We start from the raw sequence: 16,516 nt of genomic DNA on the forward strand, positions 1-16,516 counted from the left end.
AAGTTTTTGTGCCATGCCTTGGAGGTTGCTACACACACACACACACACACACACACACACACACACACTACTCGTGTGAGAAGCAGCCTCAAAAATTCAGAAGTGCATTCCGGACAGTAAGAAGCACATGAGGGAGTGAAACTGGGCCAATGAGGGTTGTGGCTTGGGAGATGTAGTGCCGCCTTATACAAAGACACGGCCTGGTAGGGGCATCCTGAGGGCCGTATAGCCAGGACCAGAGGACCGCATTCAGCCATTGGGCCTGAGTCCTGTGCCTTCTGATTTAGACAAGTCATCACTGGAGTCTTTCCCCTCACTCCAGAGTATTGGTGGTAGCTACTCTACATGGACAGAAAAACTGCTTGTCATCCCTTCAGACCAGGAACAGGACACCTGTGGTCCGTCCAGATGTTGTTACTCTAATTCCCTTCATCCCCGGTCATGGACTTGCTGGAGCTGATGGGAGTTTGAGACCAGCAACATCTGGAGGGCCACAGGTTCCTCACAGCTGCTTGAAACATTCCACTGACAAAGTGTGTCAAAGTGTGTCAGTGACTTCTGTTTATGTTACCTGTGGCCACCTCCGTGCTCTCCTCCTTCCTGCCCACTTTGAATAGTATGTATTCATTGATCCTAAATTACTGTATTGTGAAGGACACCCTCGTGCCACACAAACTTGTGTGAACCTTGCTGTCCTAGTTGGACGTTGACCAAGTCTTCCCGCTATCTGAAGTTCAGGTGAGAACTGACTGGAGGGCGTCTTTTACCTGTGGCGCCTCATAATTAGAATTCCCTTTCCAAAGAAGCTTGTCTGGTACCACTTTTGTCCTCCCAGCACTAGGCTGAGGCAGAATTGTGCAGGTATTCCAGCATTTTGTGTAGCTGGGGTTTCAGGTTTCTGTGCATTTTTTATTGTCGTTGTGTAAAGGCCAACATTTTTGTACTGTACATTTGAATTTCAATGTATTTGTGTGCATTGCTTTCAAGGCACGCTAGCCTGAGAGCTTTTGCTGAAAGGGTGGTTTATAAGCTTTAAAATAAACACATAGCTGTCTCTGCCTTCTGAAATGTTTCTATTATTTAATTGGCTGTGGCTGTTTCCTCATGAGTATTTAATAGAACTAGTGTGATATGTAACCAAAGAATGCGTCTTGCCAAATGCAAGGTGGTTGTTTTGTTTAAGATTCAGAAGCAATACGAAACACAAGTGGGTGAGAAGAGGATTTTATTCCTAAATAGCAAGCAATACATATATATACATACCAGGGCATGCAGTTCTATCTGTCACTTGGAAGCCCTCAAAGAAGTGGTGAAGTGACTCCCTCAGGTAGCCTTGGATTGCATTGCCCTGCAGCCAATCAGTCCGTGCACAAGCTTCTAAGTTTCTCTGCTCAAACCACCTGATTTTTATAGATAGCCACCTCCTTTCAATGCCCTCCCTCCAGTAACAATTTCAGACACCAGAGAAGGTTCCCAGCATTGTTTTCCTAGACTGATTCAGGTAGCTGTGAGTGGGGATTCAGCTATTCTCAACTGATTTTGACACCAGAGAAGGTTCTCACACCTTCAAAAACTTAGCAACTGCAAGGGAGGTGGAAGGAGCAGAGGCAGGAAGGGTAACCATGTTAGAATCACTACCTCCTCGAGATACAATTGGTCTTCCGGTTGGATTTTCCCATACAGACTGCAGTCTGGGGTGTTGCTGATTGCTGCGACTTCTCAAGCGGTATTTTGGTACAATGCTTGGTTTTAATTATGCCTTTGTCTAATTCTGAGCAATACGACAATGCATTTTCTTAACTCTGTAGACTCCGTTCCAATACAGTTGAACGATCTGGATGATACCATCATGGTAAGTGTGGTAACATTGTGGCATCATATTACAGTCGTACCTTGGATCTGGAAATGGCTCAGTTGCCAGATGTTTTGGTTTCATTCTTTATATAGCATGAATATTTAACACATGTATGTTTGAAGAGCGTTTATGCCCCCTAGTGAACCGAGTTTTATCTTCTGCTATTTATGCATTACTGTATCTAATCTATTTCCTAGAATTGAGCTCCATATTTTAAAGTCCTGATTCAGGAGTGCTATATGATAGTACCACTGGATTTAGAAGGATCTTTATTTATTACCACTATTCTTGCCATTTCCCATGTCTCTGACAAAGAGTGTTTTAATTCATTCAAAAATTAGTCATACTACTCAGCTGTGAAACTATCTTATCTGGGGACTTTGCATTTTTAAAACTTATTGACCACTCTGTGGAGTTTAGAGATTGTTATATGAGATTGGAGTTTATCAGATTCAGATTAGGTTAGACATGAAATTTAATTTTCCATATTTTTTCATAATTTCTCAGATTTTTTTAAAAAATCATTTGCAACATCTTCAGATCTTGCAATCAACTTACCCTCATTGGTCTTTAATTTTTGGACCAAATTATTACGTTGTTTCTGTTTTAACAAATATGCTAAGAGTTAGCCAGCTTTGTTTCCTTTTGCAAAGGAGCACTGTCTTATGAATGGTTCTCTGAGTTACTGTGGAATGGATTTCTTGCATTTTGGAGAATTTAAGGAGAAGGCCTCCTGCGGAAGGCAGTGACCACCTGGGTAAGTCAGGGATATTATTATAATACCGCACCGTCCCCAGTCCAGTGTGTGAACATCTGAGCAGAGAATCAATACCCTCTCAATCCAGCAATTGTGATGTAATCGTCATGGCAAGTGACTGACAGACCCCTGGGACTACGGCAGGACTGATTAAGAAAGACACCAGTGCTAAACTTTGCAATTTAAAGTTTGGTTTTTTTCATCACCCTGGCCACAGCCCCATGGACGTCCTTGTTACGCAAGGTGTAAATGACCGGGTTGAGCAGGGGGGTGACCACAATGTAAAAGAAAGCAATTTGCTTGTCCTGGTTGGGAGCGTTGGCTGAGGCTGGCTTCAAGTACATGAAGATGAGGGTCCCGTAGTACAAACTGACCACAGCCAAGTGGGAGGCGCAGGTGGAGAAAGCCTTGCGCCAACCAGCCCTTGATCCCATTTGTAACACAGACGACAGGATGAGTCCATAGGAGGTTAAGACAACAGAGAGAGGACAGAGGAGGACCACCACAGAGGTCCAGAAAACAATGGTTTCTGTTACATAGGTGTTGTCGCATGCGAGCTTCAGCACCAATGGTAGCTCGCAGAAGAAGTGGTTGACGTGGTTGGGGCCACAGTAGGGATGTTGGAATGTGCAGCCTATGTTCAATGCTGCAATGAGGCAGCAGATGATCCAGGAAGCTGAAGCAAGCTGCCATCGGCGGCTCCTGTCCATGGCGATGGTATATAATAGTGGATGGCAGATGGCCAGGAAGCGGTCATAGGCCATGACAGCCAGCAGGAAGCACTCGGTGCCGCCTAGTGTCATGGTGGTGTACATTTGGATTGCGCAACGAGTGTGGGAGATCGCTCCATTTCCGGAGAGCAGGTGAGCTAGCATTTGGGGCACGGTGCTGGTGGTGTAGCAGATCTCCAAGACGGAGAGGTGAGTCAGGAAGAAGTACATGGGCGTGTGGAGTCTAGGGTCAGCCTGCACAAGCATGATGATCACCAAGTTCCCCAGAAGGGTAAGCGAATATACGAGGAGAATCATGAAGAAGAGGAGAAGCTGGGTTGTGCGGTGATTGCTGAGTCCCACCAAGATGAACTCTCGGATTGAGGTTTGGTTTTCAGGTGTCATTCTGCTCTGCTTGGCTGCAGAGACAATGTGCCGCCGTTGGAGACAGTCTGATTCTCTTGGAGGCAACCTTAACAATGAAAAGTTACTCTTTGGTTCCTGAAAGGGCACAATGAATTACAAAGCAATCTATGACGGTAAAAGAGAGAAAGAACTTGGTTCCTATAGAAGACTTCATTTTCCAGCGCTCCATTACTGCAAGTTAACATTTAGTGTCTTGAATTATGTCTATTACTATCACTTTATAATTCTGGGGTGGGGTGTTAGCGGAAGGGTATGACCTCTGACGGGCTCCTTCTTCGGCACTCGGTTCTCATCTGTGGCTCCTAGAAGCTGTCATGCGATAGCAACCACACCCCAGGAACGGCTTCGACTGGACAGCTAAACCAGGTGAGGGTTAGAATCATAGAATCATAGAATCATAGAGTTGGAAGAGACCACAAGGGCCATTGAGTCCAACCCCCTGCCAAGCAGGAAACACCATCAGAGCACTCCTGACATATGGTTGTCAAGCCTCTGCTTAAAGACCTCCAAAGAAGGAGACTCCACCACACTCCTTGGCAGCAAATTCCACTGTTGAACAGCTCTTACTGTCAGGAAGTTCTTCCTAATGTTTAGGTGGAATCTTTTTTCTTGTAGTTTGGAACCATTGCTCCGTGTCCGCTTCTCTGGAGCAGCAGAATACAACCTTTCTCCCTCCTCTATGTGACATCCTTTTATTGCCAGTGGGTCTCAAACCCTCAGTAAGTTAGGGACTTACCTGCATGTGAAGACAGGCTCTGGCGGATTGAGTGGATGGGACCAATAGTAGGTCAAATGGTCAAGAAGGTGGTTTCTTTGTTTTGATCCACTACCTTTTTATTATTAGTGTTTTGTCCCAGAAGCAGCAGCCAATTAATTGTTTTTGAAAGATGCTCCCCCCTGCTTCTCACACACTGAATTAAATGCTTATTTCATGATGGCGCATGCCACCTACAATTGTTAGAATTGGTTGTTGGTGGTTTTTCCTTTATAAGTCTCCCCCCCCCCACAATTCTTCTATACCTGTATTACAGGCCAACTTTGTTACCACTTACATTACAAATGCAGAGGGAGGAGGAAGCAGAGACTGGCAAAATAGCTAGAACTTTGTGGCTTTCCTTTAGGCAAATGCTGAAACTCCAAATCGTGACCTGCTCAGGGAAGCCATTCCTGTCTGTTTAAATAGGCAAGGCTGAGTTGGCCCAATACATTTTGCTACCTGAGAAAAAACAGTGGTAGAGCAATCAACCCTTCTTCCCAAAAGACTCGGGATTATATCTTTGGGAGAAGAATAGGGGGTCTCCAAACAAAGTAGGATTCTTTGGGAGGTGGGCCTCCATAACTGTAAAAGTGATATAAGGGTGCTTTAAATGATGCTTTAGTTAAAATTTCTGCATTGCAGGGGGCTGGACTAGATGACCCTCAGGGTCCCTTTCAACTCTACAAATTCTACAGATTCTAGGAATGCCTATAGATGCCTATAGATAACAGATGAATTCTTTTAAAAACATCTCAAATATGTCACAAGAAAAGATGTAACCCTAGTGCTTGGATGAGCTTGTCTGACTATGAGTGTGTGTGTGTGTGTGTGTGTGTGTGTGTGTGTGTGTGTGTATGAATTGGCCTTAGCAGCTATATGGAAAGGGATTGTAGAGACAAAGCTCTGTTAGGAAGAGAAACAGAATTTGTTGCTATCTCCACCTCTTTTTTTGACTGGGTATCTACATTTACCATTCTTCTAACAGGCAGAAATTCAGCAGGCAGAGAGGATGCGAGCCATATAAATTAATGCGCATGGCTAACTTAGATTCATAAATTTCATTGGGTCTACTCTATGAGTATGACCAGTATTGGAAACAACCCTTTGTAATGGATTGCTTTGAAGCCATTTTATTCTGCACCAGGTAAAGTAATCTTTAGCCAGCCCAATTCCCCCCTCCACGTTTCCCATCTTTTGCCCCGACCAAAGGTGGCAACCCTAGGTACCAGTCCAGGTTCCACCAGTCTGAAAGAATAAGAGCTAAACAAAAACAAAAACAAGATGAGCACATTCCTCCACAACAGAGCTTTCCAAACTTTTCATGTTGGTGACACACTTTTTAGACATGCATCATCTCACAACACAGTGATTCAGCTTCACTAGCAAAATGGAGGTTAACCTAACCCCATTCTAGCCCCGGGAGGTGGGTTTGCGTGACACACCTACACACTACAGCTGATGCACTAGCGTGCCATGGCATAGTTTCAAAAGCACTGCTCCACAATCTTACTGTACTTCCCAATGGCAAACAAGTCACATTTGAGATGCTTGCTTTGCACTGAAACAAACTCTATCACTGTTTTCCAGTCTTGGGCAGATGACCTTCTATGGCACGGGTGTCAAACACAAGGCCTGTGGGCCGAATCCGGCCCGCCAGACCTCGTCATGTGGCCTGTGTAGCCACTGCCGGCTGCTAGCCTTCACCTTTTATTCTCACTTTTTTTTTACACAAAGCCGCCTCTTCAGCGCATGCGCGGCAGCCTACAAGCCAGAGAACGTCTGCCCTCTAGCGGCAGCGTGGCCCCCAATGAATTTGAGTTTGACACCCCTGTTCTATGGCTTCTAACCTGTGGTCCCTTAAATGGGGATGTCACAGACTTCATACGTGCAAAAACTCTGGTTTTCCCCAAGTAGTGATTTTTTTTTTTATTTGAGTGCTGGACAGGTTCCACAGAAGGATCCAAAAATTAAGGGCTACTGGATTCTCTGACTTCCTGCATAGTACACCATTCTGTCATAAACAAAGATAAAACTCTACTTACCAAAGCAGGGAACAGCCATCATTCCGGTTCTCTGGTTCAACTGCTATGAAAAAAGCCCTAGTGCTACAGCGTTTTCTCTTGACAACAATACCACTTCCAATCTGCAAAGCCTTTTAAGGCCACAGTCACCGCATGGTTTAATTGTCAGGTTTTTGCTCCCCAGATTCCCAAAGGTTTGTGGATATAGTAATAAAGGCAAGATAATAAAGGCCATGGGTTTTATCACTCAAGGACTCTGCCAATCCCTTTGGGGCTTTCCTCTGTTTCATTAAGAGTTTGTTGTTTTGTTAGGTTATTTGGGTATCCCAAGAGCAACAGGATTGTCACACCACAGAGGAAGAGAGTCGCTGAACTTTCAAACAAAAGATTGCTGGGATGAGGAGAATCCTGTGGCACATCTTCCCAAACACTACACAGGCCTGCAAACACGGTTGATATGCCCCTTTAATACATAGAGTGACCATTCAAATCTGGTCATTAAATTTTATCGCTTGCACAGCAGTCTTGTACATGTCTGCTCTGAGTTAAGTTTACCGGTAATTGAATGCAATGAGACTCACTCCTTTACCTCTTTTAAACTTTGCAGTAACCAAGTCTGACAGATCCGCTCTACTTCAACGTGGGGAGGAGTTGCGGTGGACCGCGTGGCCACCCACTCTTCTCCAGGGGCAGGGATGAAGTCCCGTGTTGCCCAGGGATCCCGGCCACGTCAGCGGCCAGCCAGCCAATCCGCTGGCTGGTGGGGGCGTGGCCAGGACCATCTAAACTGAGGTGTGAGCCAGGGGCTTCCTCTTGGCTTACTTCCTCAATCTCCCTCCTTCCCTCCCTATTTTGCAGGTTTTAGTCATTGCCCTTGCTATGGACCTTGGTTGGTTGTTGTTGAGGGGCCTGGTAGGAATTTTTCCACTTGGCAAATTGGCACAAGCCATTTGGTTTTTGCCTACCTCATAGCAATCGTCACAAATTTGTTAGGGTGGCAGTTAGGCATTGTTTGACCATATAATGGGGGAGGGGAGGTGTGGCCATCACCTCCCCCTCCAAGCTTAAGGGTATTCCGTTAAAGAAATCCGGGGATGTGGATCTTGTCCGAAGCCTGGGGCGGGGCTACAGCCATGACACAACCCCGACGGGAACACCCAGGGGAGCTCGAGTTGGTATGCATCAACAGGGCTCCCCTTTCCAGTGGTTTACCCTTACTGGACTCTGTGCGCAATGGGCAGGAGTCAGATATAGTTGGGTCCAAACAATGCCTAAGCCAATACCGCTCACATTCTGTAATCACTCAATAAAGTTGTGGCCAAATTTTGCCCAATAACATTAACTTAATATCTGTGTCCTTGTGTGGGTTATTCTTCAAAGGAGGGGTGGTTTCGGGGTCTCGACACGCAACATCTGGAGAGCCACCTGCCCATGGTGCAAAGTGGGAACAAATTGCAAATGAAGACAATGCACTGATGTGTGGAATCAAGTATAAATTGAAATCGCTATTGGTTTTGCAGGCTGGGACTCAGTGCATATGTGTACTGTGTGTGGGAGGAGGGCTCCCCCCCCCAAGGAACTGGGGCACCAACTATCAGGGGTGGAAGGGGCTTCAGCCCCCTCAATATATTTGAGCAAGGGGCAAGTCCCCCTAATACTGAGGGGTGGCATCCCCCAGCAAGTAGTGGTTGCATGCTGGGATGTGTGGAGGGTGAAGAGAACCCTGGTGGGTGGAGATGCATTCCTTATTCGGCAACCTTGTGTGTGTGTGTGTGTGTGTGTGTGTGTGTGTGAGATAAGATTTCTTTTTTAAAAAAGATGTTTAAAATGAGTATATCAAAAAAGCTCAAAGCATTTCTGTCAGGGATTAAAGGAGCAGAAGTCTCCCCATAAATATTAAACAACAACAGCTAGGCTTCTCTATGTACAGAAATGGAAGGAAGAAGAAGTTCCAACAAAAGAAGAATGGATAAGTAAGATGCAGTAATGGACTATCCAGAACCGGCAAAATTAACAGCAAAATTAATCGTGTTTTATGGAAGAACGGATGCCTTTTTTAGACTATTTAAATAAATATTGCAGTATGATGAAATGGAGAGCAGGATTTGAGCTATGAGCAGCAGAAATAATTAGATAATAATATTGTGGTTATGATTTGATAGATGGGGTGCAGCAGAAGGGGAGAAACAGCAAGGGGTGGGAAGTCGAAAAAATAAGAGAAAATATGAAATTGTGTTTTGACTGTATGTTTTTTCTTTTAAATAGAAAATTTGCATTTTTTTAATGTCACATTGAATTCTGGTACAGTTCAATCCAAGAAAAACAACAACTGACAGACGAGTAATAAGTACAGGGTTATATATATATATTTATATATTACAATATGTGTTGGTATAATACAGTTGTGGCTGAATGGTAGAAATTAGCTTGAGGACTGATGAAATCCAATCTCATCTGAACAGCTGTCAGGAATAGAGAACTCAATGAATTTCCAAAATAAGCACTAATGTTTAATTTCAACACCTTAAAAACACATTAGATCTTGTTCTTTTTCTAAACTAAAAAATGTTAACACCAAGCTAGCTACGTAACTGGAAAGGTTTGGATAGAAAATGCTCTCCCTAGGCTTTCATACAGTGAAGAGATCATTAATCCAACAACAATACACATGGCTAAAATCCACGCTGAATGTCAAACTGCCGATTTCCACTAATAACTTGTTCTAGGGAACTGTGTTCTAGAAGTTACCCTTTTGCATGAAAGCAAGCAACAAGGTATAATCTTATGCAAAAATGTTTCTCAAATCGTTTTAAATTGAGCTGAAAACTATAGGTGTGTCATCATTATGAAAAAAAAAGTCTAAATACCGTATTTTTCGGTGTATTAGACAAGGTTTTTTGACTCAAAAATCATGTCAAAAAATGGAGGTTATCCTAAACATGGATAGTTCCATGGTGGGGTGCAGCACAGAGGATGAACAGAACCCATAATGCTAGCCCAGACCTTCCACCGAGCGAGGAAAGGGCACGAAGCGTTCACAGAGTCCACTGCTCCAGCCCAGCCCTCGCCACCAGAGTCAAGTGGATCCACACTGTATGTCTGCCCGCCCACACTGTGGGGAGCCTGGCCAGGCAAATCAGCCCTTGGCAGGTGACTAGTGGGTAGGCGTGACCTTTCCAGACCCGGTAAAAGGACAAGGCATGCTGCCACTCTGTGTCTTTTCCATCTTCCTTTTGTCCTTTGAACTGCTGGACTGCTAGGTAAATCTCCCTCATGGGGTAAAACTGTTTTTATACGTTTGTAACTTTAAGCCTAAAGCCTGCCTTCAGGGATCACACTGTGCTCTGCCTGATCGTGAGCAAGCTTTCTTTTTGTTGCTTATGAATAGAGACACTGTCGTCTTCATTCTTTTAGGAGGAATTCAAGGGGGTCTTACCGCCGGACGCGGGTGGCACTGTGGGTTAAACCACAGAGCCTAGGACTTGCCAATCAGAAGGTCGGCGGTTCGAATCCCCGTGATGGGGTGAGCTCCCGTTGCTCGGTCCCTGCTCCTGCCAACCTAGCAGTTTGAAAGCACATCAAAATGCAAGTAGATAAATAGGTACCACTCCCGTGGGAAGGTAAACGGTGTTTCCGTGCGCTTCTCTGGTTCGCCAGAAGCGACTTAGTCATGCTGGCCACATGACCTGGAAGCTGTATGCCAGCTCCCTCAGCCAATAAAGTGAGATGAGCGCCGCAACCCCAGAGTCGGCCACGACTGGACCTAATGGTCAGGGGTCCCTTTACCTTTACCTTACCAGGAAAATGTTCAAACACCTTTCAATCTGGACAAGCCAGATTGAATTGCATATTGTCTTAAGAAACTCACGAGTTTGCAACTAGTTTTCTGCTGTGTAAAGAGGAATGCACTCTGCTAGCACAAGTTAGGAAGGATATTAATAAACAATATATCCTATCCTGCCACCCTGAACATTCCCACAGCCCACACATGATGTTTTGAAGATACAAATAGGGCTTGTGGTTTGCTTCTGTGAGAATGAAAGAGTAAGGGATACTGCTCAAAACCTAAGACCTCTGACTAGGCTTCAGGGCTGAGCGGAGACTTGATACGCAAATACAAAGCACATTAGGCCTTCTGGCACAGCATTCATTAAGGGGAACTGGCAGAAACTGGACAACACCTGGACTAATAACACAAGACGTTAGCATCTTATTCCAAGCCCCTTCTGCGCAGGACTTTCACTGCTGCTGCATGGATATCCTTGTTGCGCAGGGTGTAGATGATTGGGTTGAGAAGAGGGGTGACCACGATGTAAAAGACAGCGAGTTTCTTGTCGCTGTCGGGGTCTGTGACTGATGGGGGTTTCACGTATGCAGCAATGACCGTGCTGTAAAACAGGGTGACGACTGCCAGGTGGGACACACACGTGGAGAGTGCCTTGCGCAGTCCAGTGGTTGAGTGCATCTTCAGCACAGAGAACAGAATGAGCCCGTAGGAGGCCAGAATGACAGCCAGAGAGGTCAGGATCACCACCGCAGACGTCCCAAAAACAATCATCTCTGTGGAATGGATGTCGGCGCATGCCAGCTTCATCACGATCGGCAGCTCACAGATGAAATGGTTGATGCGGTTGGGGCCGCAATACGGGAGGCGGAGGGCGCAGATGACGTTTGTTGTAGAGACAATGATGCCACCAGCCCAGGAGGCTGAGGCCAGCTGCACCTGGCGCCACCTGCCCATGAGGATGGTATATAGCAGCGGGTGGGAGATAGCCAAGTAGCGGTCGTAAGCCATGACACCCAGGAGAATGCACTCGGTGCCACCCATGCACGCAATGGCATGCATCTGGACCACACAGCGTGTGAAAGAGACGGTCCCATTCTGGCTCAGGAGGTTTGCCAGCATTGGGGGCAATGTGCAGGTGATGTGGCAGATCTCCAGGCAGGAGAGGTTGGCTAGGAAGAAGTACATGGGTGTGTGGAGCCTCAAGTCGGTCCACACCAGCGAGATGATCACCAAGTTCCCCATAAGAGTGAGGGAGTAGATGATGAGGATGATCACAAAGAGCAGAATCTGCGTCTTTCGGTGGTTGGTGAGTCCAATCAAGACAATCTCAGTGACCGAGGTGATGTTTTCCATCCCTGCATTGGCCTCCTACTGGCAGGAAAACGACAACTCATTTTAGCAATAGGGAAGAGGAAGGGGAAGGAGAAGGAGAAGGGGAAGGGGAAGGGGAAGGGGAAGGGGAAGGGGAAGGGGAAGGGGAAGGGGAAGGGGAAGGGGAAGGGGAAGGGGAAGCAAAGCAAAGCAAAGCAAAGCAAAGCAAAGCAAAGCAGCAGTGACAGACTGCAACATTCTTTGGGCACTGAGAGGGGTGAGATTGCTGGAACAGAAAGATTTATATCCAGTGCTTTAAAAATTTTTTAAAAAATTAAAAGGTGCCGGTACCCACCAAGAAAGAGGAAGGTGGGTGGCGCTGTGGTCTAAATGGGGTGAGCTCCTGTTTCTCGGTCCCAGCTCCTGCCAACCTAGCAGTTCGAAAGCACGCCAAAGTGCAAGTAGATAAATAGGCACCACTCCAGCAGGAAGGTAAACGGCATTTCCATGCGCTGCTCTGGTTTCACCAGAAGCAGCTTAGTCATGCTGGCCACGTGACCCAGAAAAACTGTCTGCGGACAAACATCGGCTTCCTCGGAAAGTAAAGCGCCACAGCCCCAGAGTTGTCCACAACTGGACTTAATAGTCAGGGGTCCCTTTACCCTTTTACTCACCATGAAAATATTACAGTAAGTGCACTTTTAACATTTTGAGGGGAGGAAGGTGCCAGTACTGTGCACCCCATGTATACCCCCAGTAAAAACACTGTTTATATTATCTATAGATCCAGTGCTTTGGGGGGGACAGGGGTATGCATACTTCTAAACATTTTGTGAATCTTTGTACTTTTCTCCATTTACTGTATTTATTTTTCCTGATTTCAACTATAAAACGGTGATTTTCTTGAGTCAAAATGAGAGTACCCCTAAAAAAGCACTGTATATATATCTCTATGTCTATCGCTATCTCTGTCACTAAAGCCCCACATATTTTGAACAGTTTTCCTTTCTCAGGGACACTCATGAACATCAAATTTCAATAAGCTAAAGATCAGTCTGGTAAATTCTATCAGTATTTCTATATGAATGTTTAGTATTATTTTATATAAACTACTTAAGAATATGTGTGTGTGTGTGTGTGTGTGTGTGTGTGTGCCATATACTTTAATTAAGTGACATTAAATAAATTTAATATGTGGTATCTCTATGTTACTGCAACTTTTTCCAGCATCTCCTCACCCCCTAGCAGTTAATCCCAGCTAGCTCACAGGTTGCCCGTTGAGCAGTTTTTACAACCTGCTAAGTCAAGAAGTTGAAGCTGCCCTGCATTGTACCATGTCAGATGGTTATGTGCAAGACAAATGATTTTCCTTTTTTTAAAAAAGACATTTTTTGCACATTATAAAATATTGCCAAGACTACTGGGAGGACCATGAGGATGGGTCCTGCAGTCACAAAGATGGAGAAAGCTCCAGTGAACTCCTAGGCACTTAGAGACTCCCCCCCTTCCTTTCCATAGGATTGGTTCCTTCCCGCTTTTCTGTCCTCCGTTCTCTGGGATTGGGGCAACCCTAAACCCATACAAATTCTAATCCCCAATCTATAAATTGAATTGAAATGGGTGAACTTTCCTTGAGCAAAAGGCCCACAGTATTAGCAACTTAAACAAGAGGCATAGTAATTAATTAATTTCTGCTAAAACAACGAGATGTGCTCTTCTATTCCTCTGGCATGTCTGGACCAAGACGTTTTGCTGCCTAAGGCAAAGAACATGATGGTGTCTCTTTTCTGCCATGTACTGAAATCAACTAGACCAGTGGTTGAATCTGATTTTGACATTAGTGATGGGACAGAAATGCAAGGGGGCACAAGACACACAGCTGTTCCCCAGCACCTCACCACTGTTGCTTGCTCCCCAGCATCTGTGGCTCATTGTCACTACGCCTAATGATAGGAATGGACCTCCCTCCCTCCCACCCACCTATGCACACCAATCTCAATTCCAAATGGCTGAACAGGAATTTACCGTCATGCTTCTCTCTGATCTTCCTCCTCAAGAAAGTGGGCTCCGCTTCACTTTCTAAGCCAGGATAATGAACAGTAAAGCTGATTGTCGAACTACCAATAACTATGCGGTGAGACCTGTGCCATTTTTTGTGCCCAAACGTGCACCAATGATGGAGGGCAGTGATCTCTTTGCTGCTATCAAAAGATGGCTTGTGGCAGGATCTTGGCAGCCTTGTGCCTAGTGGTTTCTTCCTTCAGCACAGAAGTGTGAAGTATCTGCAGCTTCCTACTGAAGACCCATTGGAATTAATTATGGAGATGGGCTGCAGGCTGTTTTTATTTTCTCTCTGACCTTCGTATTGTATGAAGGTTTAGGATCCAGTAAGATAATGAAAGGCAGGGGACCTATTCCATGGGGACTGCTCCAACCCCCTTTGGTGCTTCCCTTTGCATCATTATCAACCTGCTATTGTTGTTGCCTCTTGTCTCAGGGGGGTCAATGAACACAAAAGCAAGGGGAGAGCGAGAGCGAGAGCAAGCGGGGATTGTCAGAGCTCTCTTCATCCTGAGCTGCCCAGAGGCAAGGTGCACCCCAGGGTGCTGTACTGGAGGGGAAATATATGGGGATACACCTTTGGGGCTTTCTTTTTTCAGAGCAGGAAAGATGATGCATTCAGAGGCATACTGAATCTGACAACTTCCACCAACCCTAAGCAGCATGGTCATTAAGTCAGGGGTCATGGAAGTTGTAGTCCAACATCATATAGAGGAAATAAAATTGGTTACCCTATGAAATAGGAATTTCGATCAACGTGCATCTGTTGATCAAAGGAATTTCGCCCCAAACCATAACACAAACTGATTTTTTCTTCTTTCAATTCCTAGTTTTATTATTAACAAACATGTAAAACCAGAAGCTCTAAGGTCATTAACACAGTTTTAAAATTTCTTAAACCAAAGGGGTAGAGAGAGAACATGATTAATTTCTAAAGCAGGGGTCAGCAAACTTTTTCAGCAGAGGTCCCTCAGACCTTGTGGGGGGCTGGACTATAATTTTTTTTGGGGGGTGGGGAAATGAATAAATTCCTATGCCCCACAATGAAAGCACACATACTACTCATGTAAAAACACCAGGCAGGCTCCACAAGAGATGCATTTTAAATAAAGGGACACATTCTACTCATGTAAAAACATGCTGATTCCTGAACCATCCATGGGCTGGATTTAGATGGCGATTGGGCCGCATCTGGCCCCCGCGCCTTAGTTTGCCTACCCATGTTCTAAAGTGTACACTATATTGCTGAGTGGCAATTTAGAGATTTATGGAACCTCTTAAAAAGATATAGGAACGAGATATTGGCACACAGATTTTTCCCAAGGATTGGAATAAAATCTTGGAAACTTGACTCTTACAATCTGCTTCCAGTTTTCTTAGGGAAAACACTCATAAATGATAGAAATGGAATTTTAAAAGAGAAACATATAGTAAATAGCAACTTAATTCATAAAATACAAGAAGTTGAAACTCAGCATCAGCACACTCAAATGGGGCTCTACAAATTAACTGATTTTTAAAGAAAATAATCACAAACCTCTTACTATTTCAGAAATTAACTTTATATTGAGTGACATAGCCTGTAGCTGGCTATAGATATACCAGGTCATGCATGTTCTAAACCAAACAAGTATATGAGCTCAGGCACTATGTAACCTAAATAGTTTTGAACAACTTTTTGAAAGGTCCAGGCCTCTAGGTAAGGACGTTATTTCTCAAATATACAAAATTCTCACACAATGGGCTCCTCCTCTCCTCGTCACAACACAATTAAAGTGGAAGAAAGTTTTGGAAAGGAAATAGTTGAACAACTTTGGGATCAAATTTGAAATAGTTTGCTGTTTGGTTCAGCCTCAGTGAAGACCTGAGAAAGTGTTTTAAAAATAGGACGGCTTTAATTGCCTGCCTACTTTGAAACAGAGACATCACCTTGCCAACAAAGGTCTGTATAGTTAAAGCTATGGTTTTCCCAGTAGTGATGTATGGAAGTGAGAGCTGGACCATAAAGAAGGCTGATCGCTGAAGAATTGATGCTTTTGAATTATGGTGCTGGAGGAGACTCTTGAGAGTCCCATGGACTGCAAGAAGATCAAACCTATCCATTCTGAAGGAAATCAGCCCTGAGTGCTCACTGGAAGGACAGATCCTGAAGCTGAGACTCCAATACTTTGGCCACTTCATGAGAAGAGAAGACTCCCTGGAAAAGACCCTGATGCTGGGAAAGATTGAGGGCACAAGGAGAAGGGGACGACAGGACGAGATGGTTGGACAGTGTTCTCGAAGCTACAAACATGAGTCTGACCAAACTGCAGGAGACAGTGGAAGACAGGAGTGCCTGGCGTGCTCTGGTCCATGGGGTCACGAAGAGTCGGACACGACTAAACGACTCAACAACAACACTTTGAAACATTACTATAAGCACCAGCTGATATTTACCTTATCCATTTCTGAAGCTCTGTATTCCCTTTCGCTGAAATAATGACATCATTTTGCATGTTTACATTGTTAACTGAGATTAAAAGCAATTAAAATAAACTTCTAAAGGTTGTGTAATGTGGCTATGACCCCAATTTGCAGGAGAAGACTGAAGGAAGGTGTTAGTTTTGTTCCAAAAATTAATTATGCAAATTATTCAAGCATTCTGCCTTAAGAAAATAAATTGCATTCAAAAATTATCTAAAGGGAGGGGGAGGTTATGCAGTAATCCTCAGATGTTGTGTGAGTATTTTTTTAAATGCTTATTTTTGAGGTGGCCAAGGAGCATTGAATGTATCTTTTCCTCCATTTGCATTATATTTACATTTTATTGAGGGAAGAAAAATGCAAAAGTT

The 16,516-nt window shown here is 44.6% G+C and overlaps 1 protein-coding gene and 1 long non-coding RNA gene across 2 annotated transcripts in view; both read right to left on the reverse strand.

The window, feature by feature from the left end:
* The window catches only part of LOC309326667, a 172,347-nt gene that overhangs the window by 92,349 nt on the left and 63,482 nt on the right, over nucleotides 1-16,516 (reverse strand). The window lies entirely within an intron of this gene.
* On the reverse strand, nucleotides 2,795-3,727 carry LOC309328411 (olfactory receptor 2D3-like; the record flags this gene model as incomplete). Its single annotated transcript, XM_081838410.1, has 1 exon — nucleotides 2,795-3,727. The coding sequence occupies one exon, from the start codon at nucleotides 3,725-3,727 to the stop codon at nucleotides 2,795-2,797; it is 933 nt and encodes a 310-aa protein (XP_081694536.1).

The sequence above is a fragment of the Podarcis erhardii genome (assembly GCF_964252035.2).
Source record: "Podarcis erhardii genome assembly, chromosome: 13".
Taxonomy (NCBI): Eukaryota; Metazoa; Chordata; class Lepidosauria; order Squamata; family Lacertidae; genus Podarcis; species Podarcis erhardii.